The sequence below is a fragment of the Neolamprologus brichardi genome, chromosome 20, assembly GCF_056152115.1.
Source record: "Neolamprologus brichardi isolate AB-2024 chromosome 20, ASM5615211v1, whole genome shotgun sequence".
Lineage (NCBI taxonomy): Eukaryota > Metazoa > Chordata > Actinopteri > Cichliformes > Cichlidae > Neolamprologus > Neolamprologus brichardi.
This window is the reverse complement of record NC_142123.1, coordinates 31283955-31300556: the sequence shown is the minus strand read 5'-3', so window position 1 is coordinate 31300556 and position 16602 is coordinate 31283955. Positions and strand designations below refer to the sequence as shown.

Sequence of the window (16602 nt, the reverse complement as noted above, 5' to 3'; positions counted from 1 at the left end):
TGCTGTTTTGTCACGATATTTTCCATTTTGCAACCAAGCCGCACAGACGCCGAGAATGTTTCTGTTCGCAACGCTTGATGGTGTTTTAATAGTTTCAGCCATTTCCCTCCATTTCCATTTGTGTTAGACGAAACAAGCTGATGCATAAAGAGAGCCAAGTTTAGAAATAAGGAGACAAACTACAAACACTGCAAAACTGAAGACAAAAAGTATATTAAATACCAAAGAAACATGTCACATGTAAACAAAAATATGTGCCTAGCACTGTGTCCCTGCTGTGCTAGGACAATCGTACATGTGCAACAGCATTTAAATTCAATAAAAGTGAAAAAGTAAAAAGAGATTTTAAACACAATAAGTTTTCTGACTTGGCGCTCTCCAGCTGAGGACCAGTTCAAACTCTGCACCTCCGAGTCGACTTTAAAGCTTCTTTTTAAGGTTGATCTCAGTTTTTAAGAGAAATATTTGAGAAAAATCTTCAGATTAATCAAATGCAAAGTCGGTGCCGCTCTTTCTCTGCTCACATTTTAATGCCTTCTCAGTGTGATTCACGGCTAATTTGAGACAAGACTGCATGATTAACCGGCATGAATATTTAATATGCTAAACTGTGCTCTGGGTGGTTCGCAGCAGGCCTGAAAGTTACATGTGCGGGCTAATGATTATTTGACTTCAGTAGAAACTGGTTCAAGTCCAGATAAATTTGACAGCCGGCAACCCTAACCCTTTTTTTTCTGTTTGTCCTTATGTCAGTGGAGTTAAACCAGATGTCAGAGAAAGGTTTCAGCCCAGTAAGTTCACCAATCTCATCCTTATTATTGTCCAAACCTCTCACATTCCTTAAGCTGATCACTTGAACAACTCCAGCTCTGAATCCTGGAGTAATCCCAGACTTTCTAAGCTTCCTGTTTCTGTTAGCAACCTGGGAGTGTCCCTTTCCTCATACAGTAGACTCATGAAGAGATCCCAGACGTCAGGACTTCCTTTGTCGATCCTCAGGATTATAGGACTCGCTGTGGGAATGGATTGAGATCACTAGTAGACTTAATAGTTATAAACACATTTTACCTTTGCCTAAATCAAAATGAGAACAAAGAACTGACTTTAGAAGATGACAGAGTTCTTAAAATAAAAAGAAACAACTGGAAATGCTCCAGCAGGCCTCCACTCAGCACGGCGGCAAATAAATAAACACATTTTAAGCTCGGGGACATTCACAAGAGTGCGCACCACGAACTCACACCAAAGCTGAGTGCTTGTAGCCGCAGTCTTGGGTCTCCACGTTTTCCAATTTGGATCGCTGGGACTTTGTTTTTCTCCCCTAAACTTAAATTCAAGTTAAAAGCTGGAAGTTATTTGATCTGACTCTTGACTAGGGATGGGTATCGTTTAGGTTTTATCCGATACCGGTGCCAAACCGGTACTTTTGAAACGGTGCCGGTGCTTAAACGGTGCTCAAACCGGTGCTTAAAGAATGGAGAACACAAAATTGGTCCAAAAACCTCTCATGTTCAGCTGTTTTTTTGTAAAAAGATAACAATGTTAGTCTTTTCTGCAGCTATGGGGCATATATGGTATCACTCTTGGCTGGAAGCAGTGCTTAATCAATGGAAAACACAAACTTTGTCCAAAAACCTCTCATGTTTAGCTGTTTTCCACTTTTTCTTTGGTCATTTTAGCCTTTTTGTCCAGGGTGAAGGGAGTATCTGCCATCAAACAAGAAGACAGCCGCATGTAGCTATAATGGTGTTTGCTAGTTCACCTTACATGCATTAATGTAATAACGTGGTTAGCCTACTCAACGTAAATTACGCACGAACAACATTAAGCTACTCACGCAGAGAAGAACGGCTGCTGCTGCATCATCATCCTCATCATTTCTGCTACACTGGCAGGGCTAGGGGCCAGGACTCTCCTCTTCGGGTTTTTGGGGGATGTTGCTAACTCTGGGTCCGATAACAGGCAACCCACAAGCAGTAGATGTGCTCGGTGTGAGGTCTCGCAGCAAGCTATCAAATACGGCGCATTTCTCGGCTTTTAAAAAAACGCTATTCATCGCCAGGTGTTTCATCGGATTTGAGGTGTTACCTCCTTTGACAGTATCACAGTATCAGCTTAAAGCACTTGTTGCAGGCTGCTGAGTTTGCATCTTTTGCTGTGAAGTACAGCCAGACTTTTGACCGCTTCGCCTTGGGCATTTTTAATCTGTAGCTCTGCTCTAAAAGAACGTACGTACCTGGACCCGCCTACTATCCTCGGAAACGTAAAATGATTGGCTAGAATCTAAAGTGTATCACAGCTCAGGGAAAAAAAGCACCAAAATAAAGCACCAAAATAAAGCACCGAAATGTGCGCTGCTTTTCGGTCTGGTTACTACCATTTATGTCAGATGGCACCGGATACCGGTACCCATCCCTACTCTTGACCCACCGGGAGAGATTCAGTGTGCTTTCAGTTGACAACGGTCAAAATTAGACTCCCAAGCAGACGCCTAATAGAGCAGCATTACTAAAAGAAGACCTTGATAAAAAAAGAAGGCACATTTTTATCAAGTACATTTTTTCTTAGTTACAGAACTCACGGACTCCATCTCAGACATTTCATAATACAAGCAATAAATCAGCTTACAATTACCTGACCACATTACTGAGCCACACAGGGCAATTTAAACTACGTTAGTTAACGTTGAAGAATCCCTGATAGTGATTTTGATCCTTTGTTGTAAGTTGATCTTGTGCTGTCTGTGTTTCTTAGTGTAGTGAAGACTTTTAGTTGTGTGATTCTAGCCTCCCCTCTCCGTTTAGTTGTTTGTTTGTTGTCGTCCTTCCTTTGCCTTGTTCGGTGTTCATGCTTCAATCTGTTAATTTCTCGTCAGTTGCTGATATTCTGGTTAGTGTTGCTCTCCTTTGCTAGTTAGCTGCATCTCGATGTGAGTTGTACATCGTGTCTCTTGATTATGTTCAGCTGTCTCGTTACCCTCCTGTGTTCAGACCCCCATCAGCCTTCTGCGTGTAGCCTCGGGCTTCCCTTTGTTGTGTCGTCTGTTTAGTCAGCACACTTTGGCTGTCTGAGGTTCCTCGTGTTATTCCCGGGATGCTCCTGTGACTATTGGATTTCAATTGATAAACAGCTCACCTTTTATTTGACATCTCAAACTCTTTTCTGCATCCGCACGCTACACAATCTACACACTGTGACATCCAAATTTAAGATGCAGTTTAAAGTTTCTCTTTCCAAGGTCAAAATTGAAATGCCGCTTTTAGTTTTTTTTCTCTTTTCTACCACTATGCAGCATGTAACCCTGCTTGGGTAGCTTTATAATTCTATTTTTTATTATGAGCTATTCAGTCAAGTTAATAACTATAGTCCTCTTATGTTTCCCCCCCTCTGTCCAGGTCTATCTGCCTCGGCCTCCTTGGTCTCACTGGCCTGGATGATCGCCTCCTACCAGAAGGTCCTCCGTGACTCCCGCGACGACAAGCTGCCCATGTCCTACAAGGCCGTGATCGCCCAGATGCTGTGGCACTTCTTCACGATTGGGGCGAGGACCGTGGCCTTTGCTCTCTTCGCCTCCGTCTTCCAGCTCTACTTCGGCATATTCATCGTCAGCCACTGGTGCGCCATATGTGACCTGATGTTAAGAATCTGGACCCCAAATGGGAAGAATTAGACACCTGCTGCATTTTTTTTTTGTTATAGAGAGAAATCTATACTCTGTTCCAGTAATATTAGTCAAATTGCATTCCAACAGCAGGCAGACAAAAATCAAACTAAAGAAAGTCATGTAATACAATATATAAAGAGCAAGTTTGGTAAATATATTCCCTTTATACGTAAACCTTTTTAATCTGCTCGTTCTTGCTTGTTAAATCGCAGAAAACAGCTTCCTACACACTTTACAGGTTCTTCCCCCAAGCAGGGACATTTAACAGGGGCTAATTTATAACATACTTTCAATGTTAATTGTAATTATTCATACAGCAGGTTTAGCAAATTGGTGCTGAAAGAATGTAGCCTTCTATAGGGAGAAGGTCAGTCTTAACGTTTTATCTCGTGCCCAGCGATGATTTGCATTCGGGCATTCCTGTATGTGTTCGCTCTACTTTAAATGGCTTAGATGTGATATTCTGCGCCAGGAGCATTCATTAAAATCTCTAGAAATGGATTGCCTGATATTATCGCTTTGTGTTTAGGGATGTACTTTGAGGCACAACTGAGAGATTTATGTTATCTGTCTTGTATCGCCCCTTTGTCTTAGTGTTCATTCGTGACTTCCTGTACTCAAGGCAGCTATAATCGATATTTTTATATTACTGATATAAATCAAATGTGAAAACAATGGCACAATGTGAAAGGTGCTACTTGTGGTGAAGACCCTACAGAGCACTATCACCTGAATGTGCAACTCCCTCGGTTTTCGGGGCGTTGTAGCGAGCCGCATCGCATTGTTTGGCTGTTCAGCTCACGACTTTACTGGTTCATTTTTACTGCTCTCATACTGTGGTTGTTCTCACAGCTTTTTTCAGTAACAAAGCTTTAAATATCCTCTCTTCACATCCTGCTCAGCACCAAACAGCATGCAGTCAGAGTTTGCAATTAGCTGGTGTACACGGAGAAGCAGAAAGCTTTTGAAGGGACCTTTTATTTCCCTCAGATGTTTGTGAAGTGCGCAGATTTTATTTAATAGATGAACATAGCCTCTGTGATGTCCGACACTGGTTTGTGGACTATGGAGAAATTGCTCAAATGAAACAAAATAGTGCTCGGTAACAGCTGCAAGCTTGTCCAGAAAATCAGCTGTTGCAGGCTTAAATAAATCTGGCATGTTGTTTGCTCGCATCACTTGGATGCTGTAATTTGCAATTCTAAGGCAAAGACAAAATTCTGTGGATTTCTGTTGAATCGTGTCAACAGCTGAGTTAATTTCACTTCTTTTGGCCTCACAAACAAAGTTTACAGTAAAAAACAGTCCAAAAATATCTCAGTAGTATTTTGACAGTTCTGGTGATTTTGGGCCTTTCCAATACTGGTTCTATAAACAAAGTATATCCTGACAGTGATGTTAATTGAAGGTTAATTGGTCATTAGAATTAAAAGTATTTGCCACTTGTAAACATGTATCTCCAAAAGTTGATTCTGTTCATCTGGACGTAGCGTTTTCTGGGAGAAACGTTTCGTCACTCATCCAAGTGACTTCTTCAGTCTCAGCTGACTGCAGGTTTTAATCTTATAAACAGTACATTTGCATAATGACTGAAACCAGCCCAGTGAGGAACAATGGGCTGGGAGGTCAGTTCCTTAATCATACTTATGCAAATTCTCATGACCATTGATCAACAGCCACTGACCAAAACCCACTGATCAAAGCCCACTGATCAATGGCTATGAGTACCATTCACAGAGAGTTGGGGGATGGCTGCAATCACAGCATTGTAAGATGGTGACAGATGTACTCTTAGTCCCCCTCCTCGATTCAGAGATGGTCTTTCCCTTTTCACGTAAATGGCCTCCTTGACTCCGCGCTCAAACCAGCGTTCCTCCCTGTCCAGGATTTGTACATCCTCATCATTGAAAGAGTGTCCACTGGCCTGTAGGTGTAAATAGACTGCAGAGTCCTGGCCCGACAAGGTAGCTCTTCTGTGTTGTGCCATCCAGTAGGTTGGCCAGAGGTTGTTTGGTTTCCCCGATGTATAAATCCTGGCAATCCTTCTGGCACTTAACAGCGTACTGTTCTTTCGCCATCTTACAATGCTGTGATTGCAGCCATTCCCCAACTCTCTGTGAATGGGACTCATGGCCATTGATTAGAGGTCTTTGATCAGTGGGTTTTGGTCAGTGGTTGGTGATCAGTGGTCATGAGAATTTGCATAATTATGATTAAGGAACTGACCTCCCAGCCCATTGTTCCTTCAGTGGGCTGGTTTCAGTCATGCAAATGTACTGTTTATAAGATTGGGGAAACCTGTAGTCAGCTGAGACTGAATGAGTGATAAAACATTTCTCCCAGAATACGCTACGTCCAGATGAACAGAATCAACTTTTGGAGATTTACTTTCCTGGATGATTGAGAATGCATCAAGACGTCGTAAACATGTAAACAGAGAAAACAGAGAAGCTTGCCAAATAGGTTGCCCTCAGCTATGCAGACCTAGAGACTAATCGGCAACCAGTTTGTGAGTGGTTGCTGGAGTTTGTTGGCAGTTATGAAAATGGTTTCAAACAGGGTGCTTCACCTGTAGTTTGCATGGAGGACATCATCATGTCTGCAAACATTTGCCATTTACTCTCAGAACTGTTGTAAAACTTGAAAACGTTTGATGGAAAATAGAGACAGTAAATGTTCCTCTTGAAAGTAAAAGTTGTGCAACCAACAGATTTCAAAATCAGGAACTTTTATTTTGAAGGCGAACAGTCTCTGTTTCCAGTTTGTGGCACATTTTTTTAGACACTACTGCATGGCGAGTAGTTCACAATTGTTTGCTGACAACAATGGCAACCTGCTAGTTGCAACAAAGTTTTCATGGCTGCACTATATATCTCTTGTGACCAGTGGTTGCCAGATGGTCTCTAGGGCTGTTTGACTGGGGCATTATCTGGAGAACACTGAATCTCATGCCAGTCTTCTAGATTCTTATGTTTTGTATGATTTCATAATTGGTTCTGCTGGGGGAGCTAGAGGAAAAGTGTGAAGGATCACAAGCATCTTTAGCGAACTTCCAGTAGGAATCATGACTGTCTTCAATTTTAAAACTTGGGCAATAAAGACAAATAAACTGAAACTCAGTTCCTACAAAACTGACTGCAAATGTCAGTGTCTATAAGTTAAGAAATGTGTTATGTTTGCAGATTCCTTATGTACATCTGTTATCTACAGTAGCTTATTAACACATAGGCTAGCATTAGCTTTCTAACAGCTGACTGTAGGGTCCTAAAATAATCTTTTGACATAGAAACATTTTATGCCACTTCGTTGGCGTTCTGAAGCATGTTCTGGGCTAATCTATTTTCCTTTTCAAAGAGTGCAAAGTTATAAAAAACTATTACAACCTGATTGAAATTTTGCAAAAGAATCTGTATATCATATCATGTCTTATTATAAGGCCCATGCGCATTGTTGTTGAGACTAGCTGTGTTGTTGTGTTGTCTTTCCAGGTGTGTCATGACCTTTTGGATTATCCAAGGTGAGACTGACTTCTGCATGTCCAAGTGGGAGGAGATCATCTACAACATGGTGGTGGGCATCATTTACATCTTCTGCTGGTTCAATGTCAAAGAGGGCCCCAGCCGTTTCCGTATGACTGTCTACTACTCTGTGACACTGGCTGAGAACGTGGCGCTGACTGCCGCCTGGTACACCTACCGTGACCCACAAACGGCCGATTCTTCTGCCCTGGTGGTTGTGTGTCTGGTGGCCTGCAGCTTTGCCCTGGGAACCTTCTTCATGTTGGTGTACTACTGCTGGCTGCACCCAGATGGGCCTGTTCTAGGCTCACAGTGGGGAGGATGTGTTGACGAGGGCGTGGTAGGTTCAGGAGGGGTGGCGGGAGTGATTGATGCTTGCCTTACTCCATCACAAGGATCCCAAACGGATATAGTCATTACCAGTCCCCCAAGGACTCTGCCCAGGACTAAAGACACAGGGGAGCCAGTTCCCGGGGAGCGAGAAAGGGACAGGGAGAGGGACAGAGACAGTTGCCTGCCTGTCTTCCAGGTACGTCCCTCCCCATCCTCCTCTCCTGCACTCCTTCACAGGACCTCCTCGTCATCTCGTGCACACGAGGGACCCGTGATCCGGATCGACCTCCCGAGAAAGCGATACCCAGCATGGGATGCGCACTTTATCGATCGACGTCTGCGCAAGACCATTCTGCTTCTGGAGACCACATCAGGCATCAGCCCCCGGATACAGTACAGGAGCAGCATGATGGGCAGCAAAGAGGTATTGGAATATGAGACAACTGTTTAAGCCAACAGTGGCTTTTAAACTTATAAACGCAGTCTGGGACCAAGGCTCAGCCTGAGATCAGTTCTCATCCCAGGACTATCTACGCCAAGAGAAGCATGAAAAGAAGATGCTGTGTGTGGGGCAGCTCTTTGAGAGGTTGTCAAAACTTGATTGTAAAATGTGAAGCGCAATCTGGGACCAAAGCAGTCCGGGAGTAAGTAGCATGAATGAGCCATGGGAAGTCAGCGGAGTAATGCTGAACTGGGATAATCTTCGAATTTTTTTTTCTAAAAGTTTTGAGGGAAGGAAAATATCCCTCATCCTGGGACCAAGGTGTGTTAGATTTTGTTTTATCCTGCACGGTCAGTAGAAGAAGTAAAATAATTTGCAAGAAATTAAGTTGTGAAGTTTGAGATAATTGAGAAGCGGTCGGCTGCATGAACTTGAGCCTTTGACCCAAGAAAGACAACAGAGACTTTCCGAGGAATGTTTAGGAAACTAGAAATGCATGGGACATGCAATCAGTTTGGTTCGGTGTGATTTGGTTTTGTAAAGTCGGGACTCAAATTGAAAAAAGTCATTTTCCAGTCCTTCGTCAGACATTTGGAAACAAAGATATCTTGCTTTGCATCCAAAAAATAGACATTTTTTTTAACATCGCAATCGCCAACTCATTGCGAACTTGTTACGTTTCATACTTCGAGAATCACAGTGACATCGAAGAACACATGCATATAAAGTCGTGCATTTCTTTTAGCAAGAATAAAACACAACGATTTTTTGCTAATTTGTGTCCAATCATGACACCAAAAGGTTGCATGTCCCTCACAACCATCCGTCAGTCGTGTCCCAAAAGTAATCTTGTACGCTTGGCTCCGATCTCATGCGACCACGATGATGGAAACGTAGGCCTGACATCTACATGTGATATATTCACTCATCCATATGTGTTATGATAGCAGCCATAGCAAAAGTCTCCCTGTTTACATCCCAGCTGCGCTGTCAATGCCCGACGCGAGAAAGGACTCGTCTGGAAAAAATAAATCAGGACTAAATGTGAGGATGTGAAAGTGGGCAACTTCTGCCATGGCTCCCACCATATGGCATGCTGTAACTCACCACAAACAGGCCTGTGATGTACAGTTGAATAAATACAGATGTCAGATATAAGCTGTTATAATAAGCTGTAGTTAGACGAATGACTTTTGAGTGAAAAAGCTTCAGTTTCTTGTGAAATTCTAAATCTCATCCAAAGTTTTTCAGAACTCATAACATGTAGAATATGAAGGTTTCCACGAACAACATTTTTCAAAGGAAACAGTGAGAAATTACTCTTTACGGTATCAACACTACTTTGCTGAATACGTTTAACAGTGAATAACAGACATTTGCTCAAAGCAAACTGAATACGAACAATTAAAGATGCAAAGCACCTTCGTGTTTTATTAAGCTAGCTAGTCAGCATTAGGTGCCGTTTCTTCTCAGAAACAAGATGTTGGCGAGGGTCGAGTGAAAGGTGGCGCTGTTTACAAAATAAATCCACAATCAGGTCTTTGATTTAAAGATTTCTGAAGATTTGAATTCAGACTGATGTCTGCATAAGAATAAGAAGAATCCGAAATCTGGAAGCAGATGCTTTTGTTTTCTGTTTGTAGTCAATTTGTAGTCCTGTTGGTCTTCTGTTAAATTAGCATAGGGCCTTGGTTGCATACAGGTAAACAGTCGGTCCAGAGAGCAAATAAGGAATTGAATTTTGGCAAATGCAATCTCAAAACAATCAGTTCTAAAAATTAATCTGCAATAGTAAACAAAGACTTCTGGACAGAGCAGGAAATCCTGGCTCAGATATCCATTAGCTGCTGCTCTGGATATCCTTATGTACCCCTGCCCCCAAAGGCTGATAGATTTGCAGTACGTTTGTTGAATAGAAAGGAAAAGCAGATTGGCAAAGAAATCCTCTCTGCACCTTTAAACTCTTGTTGCGATGACCTGCAGCAGGGAGATACACCTTGAACATATCCAGCAGAGCTGATCAGTAAGCAGCTTCAGAGGTCGAAGTTTAAATGCTGCTGCTCCCAGGTGTGGATGAGTTAATATTAATTAGAAGCTGCTGGATGCTGAAAGAATCACGCAGGGTCAGCAACACCACCCAAAGGAAGAACAGTTAAAGGGGGAAAAAAAAAAAAGTTGCATCAAAGCCAGCATTTGTCCTCTTGCATTTTACACAACAGCTTTCTCTCCAGCAGCCTCTCTTTGAAGTTCTTTTCAAAGACGTTCTTTCTCCTTTTACTTAAAAGCCTTTAGGGTTAGTCTGTGCATTTAAGGTGATCTGATCTTTATGGCCATCCCAGAAATACTTCAACCTATGCTGTGGTTTTATTTTAAGGACAGCTGATGTAGAAAACATTACATTATGTGACCCAGATGCATATTAAGAAGTATGTTGATGAAAGCGCTTTTCAAAATGCATTTAGTGTACCACGCAGTGATGAAGACTAGCAGCTCATGATGCCAGTTTAACTGATGTATTAACCTTAGGACTTGGAATTGGAAGATCTATTAAAAAAAAAAATAATAATACAATTTATGAAGCGATGCTAGATATTGAGTGGGGATGGCACAAAACAAAACCAAGGTTTTCAAGTACAACGATGATTTAATCTACAAGCTTTCTGGCAAAGTCAGACAATATGCGTTGACTTTAAGTCTTCATCAGAGTCTAACGAACACGTGATTCGTCAACTTCGCACCAAATACAAGCCATAGTGTAAAATCCTCGGAAGAAATGAAACATAAACCCCATAGATGTTTGTGCACTTGCTCTGGTTTGACGAATCTTCAGGGGATCTATATTTATGGCTAACAGCCACAAGCACAAAAAACTACTTGTATGGCACAAATGTCACAGTAAAAACCACATTAAACAGCCACGAATTTGTGCCAACATTTAGACCTGACAGAAAAAGCTCACCTGACAGATTATATCTGGAAAACATAACTTGTAATTAGATTACAAGTAGACGGGAGCAGTGTGCTTTTTACTTTTGGAGTTTCTTCCTGCTTCTGTATCCAGTGTGGCTTCAATTCAACTGTATGCCGATTGTACACAAGTTTATTGTAAGCCTAAAAATTACAGTCTCTTGTGTACTTTAGGTCAGTTGGTAGAGCAAATCGCTACGAGCAGCTTATATACTTGCTTTTTAGCAATCATGGTTAATGATGTACTTTGTGGTTACATACCTGTAGTAGACAAATAAGAGCCAAATCATCCCTGGCCAGTACCTGAATAACATTCTCTAGCACACCCAGTTTCTCTAAGCTTTTGCTGTGGTCTGTTTAATCTGCTGCTACTCGTACTTCACTACCACACAATGTTTGTTTGGATCTTGTGGATGTGCTGCGACTATAAGACTGTGTATAAAAAATGGATGGCTGTCGTCATCTTTGCCTTTTGCGACCTGAGGTCCCGAGCCACGGTAGATCTGTCTTATGGGAAACTGGTCCGAGCACTTCGCTTCGGTCGGCTGCTTTAGAATGAATGCAGACTTCCACGTCCATCTTTCATATGCAGTCTATGGTTCTGCCGATTCCCCCGGAGCCCTTGAAGTCACATGTGCACGAGAGCCGCCATAATATGCTAATGTGAAAGTGTCATACAACTAAACTTGAGGGGCTCTGCAACCTCACCCCTAAAATTCCACTGCAAATAACCAGTCCTCGAAGGCGTCGTAGGGATATGTGCGGAAGAGGATTAGGGCCACTGGAAAAAAAATCTGAGAAAAAAGTCAGAATTCTGACTTTAATCTCAGAATTCTGAGAAAAAAGTCAGAATTCTGAGATTAAAGTCAGAATTCTGAGAAAAAATTCAGAATTCTGAGATTAAAGTCAGAATTCTGAGAAATAAATCAGAATTCTGAGATTAAAGTCAGAATTCTGAGATTAAAGTCAGAATTCTGAGAAAAAAGTCAGAATTCTGAGATTAAAGTCAGAATTCTGACTTTTTCATCAAAATTATTTTTTTTTCAGAATTCTGAGAAAAAAGTCAGAATTCTGAGATTAAAGTCAGAATTCTGAGAAAAAATTCAGAATTCTGAGATTAAAGTCAGAATTCTGAGAAATAAATCAGAATTCTGAGATTAAAGTCAGAATTCTGAGATTAAAGTCAGAATTCTGAGAAAAAAGTCAGAATTCTGAGATTAAAGTCAGAATTCTGACTTTTTCATCAAAATTATTTTTTTTTCAGAATTCTGAGAAAAAAGTCAGAATTCTGACTTTAATCTCAGAATTCTGAGATAAAAGTCAGAATTCTGAGATTAAAGTCAGAATTCTGAGAAAAAAGTCAGAATTCTGAGATTAAAGTCAGAATTCTGAGAAAAAAGTCAGAATTCTGACTTTTTCATCAAAATAATTTTTTTTCAGAATTCTGAGAAAAAAGTCAGAATTCTGACTTTTTCATCAAAAATTTTTTTTTTCAGAATTCTGAGAAAAAGGTCAGAATTCTGAGATTAAAGTCAGAATTCTGAGCTTTTTCTCAGAATTCTGACTTTTTTCTCAGAATTCAGGAAAAGAAGAAAAAAAAAGACGTGCCTACTTTTTTTTTTCCAGTGGCCCTAATCCTCTTCCGTAGATATGTGTAGTAGCCAGTTTAAAGCAAGTAAAGCAGTGCTCTGATGCTAACAAGGTTTGCAGGTATGCTAAAAAACTGTTACGTGTTTTTAACACCACAGCCGTTGGTGGTCCGAAAAATTCAGGAAAGCAAATGTTTAAAGAAAAAAAAGAAAAAACAACAACAAAAAAAAGTCTTGATAATTACAGTTTTCTTATCTGGACAGTGCTGTGTCCTACCTGAAGTTGTGGATGTTGGTACAATGGTGACAGTCATGGCGATGTTAATGGTGCTGAAAACAGTGACTCTGTGTCACACGTGATCATGTCACGTCGAACATGATGTTAACGGCTAATGTACAGACGATACATACGTCAACCACCCAGTCACGGGGGCTGAGGGGCGGGCTTTCGCGTTCTCCGATTGGGTAACGAACCAGTACTTTGTTGTTGAGGTAAAATTATCAGTTAATAGTGGTGCGCTGATTATATATAGACTTGAACAAAAAAAACATGTTTAAAAGTAAACAGTGAGTTAAAAAAACTCAAATCATCTTTTATCAATTAATGCAAGTATTTATGTTTATTTATTTTTGTATTTGTTTTATATCTATTTATCTATTGTTTACTCACTTGGTGGCCATGTCTTTGGTATGACTCTTATATTGAGATGTAAAAACTGAAAATAGTTTTTCTTTTTGTTTTTTACTCATTCTCTATATCTGTATATATCAGAGTGATGCTATTCTAAGACGTGCGTGTATGAGTACGTGTGCTTTGGTTTGTATGTGTCGTATGTACAGTATGTCTGTAAGGATGTGCTCTTAGTTTTTTGTTTTTTTTTTGATAATGCTGCTTAAACATCCTCTGAGTGAACGAGCAGAAAATAAACCAGTGGTGAAAATATCTATGACGATGTTAAAAAAGAACTCAACAAGCTGTGCTGATAACTGTAGATGGGAACAATACTGTAGTAAACATGGCTGAACGGCCAGCAAAATAAGCTCCCCGTGTGTGCTTGTGTCTCCTTTTCTCGTCTCCCTTTACAGGTTACATCTATATTTGCTCAAAATATAATAAACTCAAGATTTTACATCGATCTGCAGCTCAGTGTACGTTACCGTGGTAACTTCTGCTGCGGACCTAACCTGCTCAGGGCCAGATTATCTTCTAGAGCAGGTACGAAATCATCTACTGACCAATCACTTCTCTGGAAAATAGCGTCACTAGTTCTGGAGGACCTCATCGTTTTTTACAAGCATGTGAAGTCTTCCCTCGATGAGCATTAGTGATAAATGTACAACGGTTCGATTGTTATGTAAGTGTTGATACACAGTGGACCTCTATATGTACTTTTTTGCTGTACTTTTATCAAATTTGCACATGTGTCCAAATTCATGGGCTGCATCCTCCTGAGGCCGCATTTGTAGACCGATTACGTCACAGCGACGCGCCGAAGGCTGTCCAAATTCGTAGACTCCTCCGAATGCAGCCGACAAATGCGTCCTCCTTTTCCCCGAATTTGAAGGATGGGTCAGGTGCGTCCTTCGTGGCCTACCATATCCCAGAATTCATAGCGCGGCCCACCCAAACCCCAGTTTCCAACAATGGCGGCCGCTACTAAGTTTTAAACTTACTCATACTAATCTTTCTGGGTCACAAAATAAACTTTTAACATATTTTCAGGCGAGAAAGTAGCTGTGTAAACATCAAATATCTGCTCGGTTTATCAGGATATCGCATATTTGCAAAAGTGCTTCGACGTTTTCGGAGCATCTGCTACCCACCAGCTCGATAGCTCGCCGGGAGCTCGAGGGTTACTGATGCGGCCGAGAACGGCACAACTCCCGGCACATCATTTTCAGATCACCGCGGAGTTTCGCTGCTCGGGTTAAACGTAATGTATAAGTCACTTAGACGACCTAAAAATGTTATTGTTGGGCTTTTTTCAGTGTTTTGTTTGTTCGTGAGTAAATCGGTTTGGCTGAGATTAAAGTTATTAGATTAGATTAGATAAAATAAAACTTTATTAATCCCCCGGGTGGGTTCCTCCTTGGTTTTTACACAGCTGACTAAACATTAAACAGAAGTGTGAGACGGTCGAGAATTAACGCCAGTGTCCTGTTATATTTTAGATAGCAAGGAGCAGACGGCCGAGTTTATTAAACTCCACCGAGACAGCGGTGACGCAAATCAGAAGGCTAGACCGTCCAGTTTCACAGCCGTTTACTTCCGGCCTACCCGACCTTCTGAGGATCCGGCCCACGTAGAGCGCAAAGGCTGGGTCCTCAGGAGGATGCAGCCCATGAATTTGGACACGACCATAGACTCTGCATCTGTAATCGTACTACTCCTACAATGTTTGCTTTAAGAGTGTTGATTGAGAGACTAGAGAAGAGAGAGGTGGAGGTATGCTCTGGAGAGTGGAGGAACAAAAGCAAAACAGAATATGTGTGTAAAGGACAGGGAGGTGGTGTAACTGTGAACCTGCAAGCAGTGGAGGTTTAAATACAAAGCAACAGACAGTCGCGTAAGAGAGGTGAAGAAGAGAGTGCAGGCTGGGTGGAGTGGGTGGAGACGAGTGTCAGGGGGGATTTGTAGTGAAAGGGCAAGTTTACAAGATGATAGTGAGACCTAAGTATGGTTTAGAGACGGTGCATATACTGGATAAAGGATGCTGAATAGGAAGCTGCCAGGTAGGAGGAAAAGAGGAAGACCACAGAGAAGATTCATGGATGAAGGAGGACTGCAGAGGTGTGGTGTGACAGAGGATCTGCCATGGCAACCCATGAAGAGGCGAGCCAAAAGAAAAAGAAGCTGACGCATTTGATTTAAAAGAATATTTGTTCTTTAGACTTGTTTTCAGAGCATTAAACCACACAGATGCTGCGGCTGAAAGAATGAGGCTAAAACTGTCTTCTGTCAAATCCTCTCATGTCTCATTGAGCTGTGATACTCACAAAGTCCATTAACAGTCGGTATTCTCAGCTGCTTTCTGCCTTTGAATAGCCAGGCTTTACACGTGTGACTGACCAATGCAAAGGACACACATTCATGCTTTGCTCTCACACAAACTCACAATCTGCTGCAACCGTGATGCGTTCAACCTGTGTTATATGTTTATAGCTTTAACTTTGTAAGATCAGCCGTTCTGCTGAGACTTTCTCTGTTTCTCTGACACTTTTACATGATTGAGAAACCCTACGTTGACTTACTGAATTTATAACTTCCTGTGCTTGACTGCGTAGACACATAACAGCATTATATTTTATTTATTAGATTTAAACTTTGAACCTCAAAGTTATTTCTACATAAATTTGAGTTAAAACCTCTTGAAATTCCAACACAAAGAAATGAAAGTAAAATATTTGATTATTTGTTTATTATAAACATTCTTACAGACACAATAAATGCTGCACCACATTTCCAAAGTCTTATTTCAAACCTGTTTCCTTGCATTAAACAAGTTGCAAACGGAGCTCAGTCTTTAATCGTCTAACAGGGATTTTCCAGAGCGAGGCGGAGCTGAAAGCGAAGCTGGCGCTCCACCAACCTCATTCTCCCGAATGGTCCCGCCTTCTTTCTCTCATTTCCTCTCGGCTCTACTCCTCTCGAGGAGGAAAGACATACTTTGATCTCTCCATCTCTCTCGCGTCGGCATCCCTACGTCCCGAGGATTTGTTGTTTATTTGTTTGGCATCTCTGGAGGACCGGCGACCAAACTGTTTGTGTCTTTTTTATTTTCTTTGTTGTTGTTTTCTCATCTTTTTCTTTTTTTTATTTACTTAGAAGAAAACATATTGTGTACATAGATGAGTATTCTTAATACTTCGTGTTCGTTCGATCTCTTATTTCACCTTGTTTTCTCCTCGCCTTCTTTGCTGATTTCTGTCTAGTTTCTGCTTCTCTGTTTTCAGTTTTCTATGTCCATAATTTTTCTTTCTGTTTTTATTCATTTTTTCCTTTTAATTCCTCTTCTTATGTTCTTCCAACCTCCTCTATCCACCCTATTAGTCATTTTTCTATACTGTTTTAACCCTTGTACCTTTTTC

At 41.2% G+C, this 16602-nt stretch overlaps 1 protein-coding gene across 1 annotated transcript in view; it reads left to right on the top strand.

Moving 5' to 3' along the window:
- Window positions 1-11760, top strand: part of xkr7b (XK, Kell blood group complex subunit-related family, member 7b) — a 120787-nt gene extending 109027 nt beyond the window's left edge. Inside the window, exons 3-4 of the mRNA XM_006803705.3 lie at window positions 3396-3615; window positions 7153-11760. Of these exons, the coding sequence (XP_006803768.1) occupies window positions 3396-3615; window positions 7153-7966 (1034 nt within the window). The 3' untranslated portion in view covers window positions 7967-11760. The remainder of the gene's footprint in view (window positions 1-3395; window positions 3616-7152) is intronic.
- Window positions 11761-16602: the final 4842 nt, after the last annotated feature.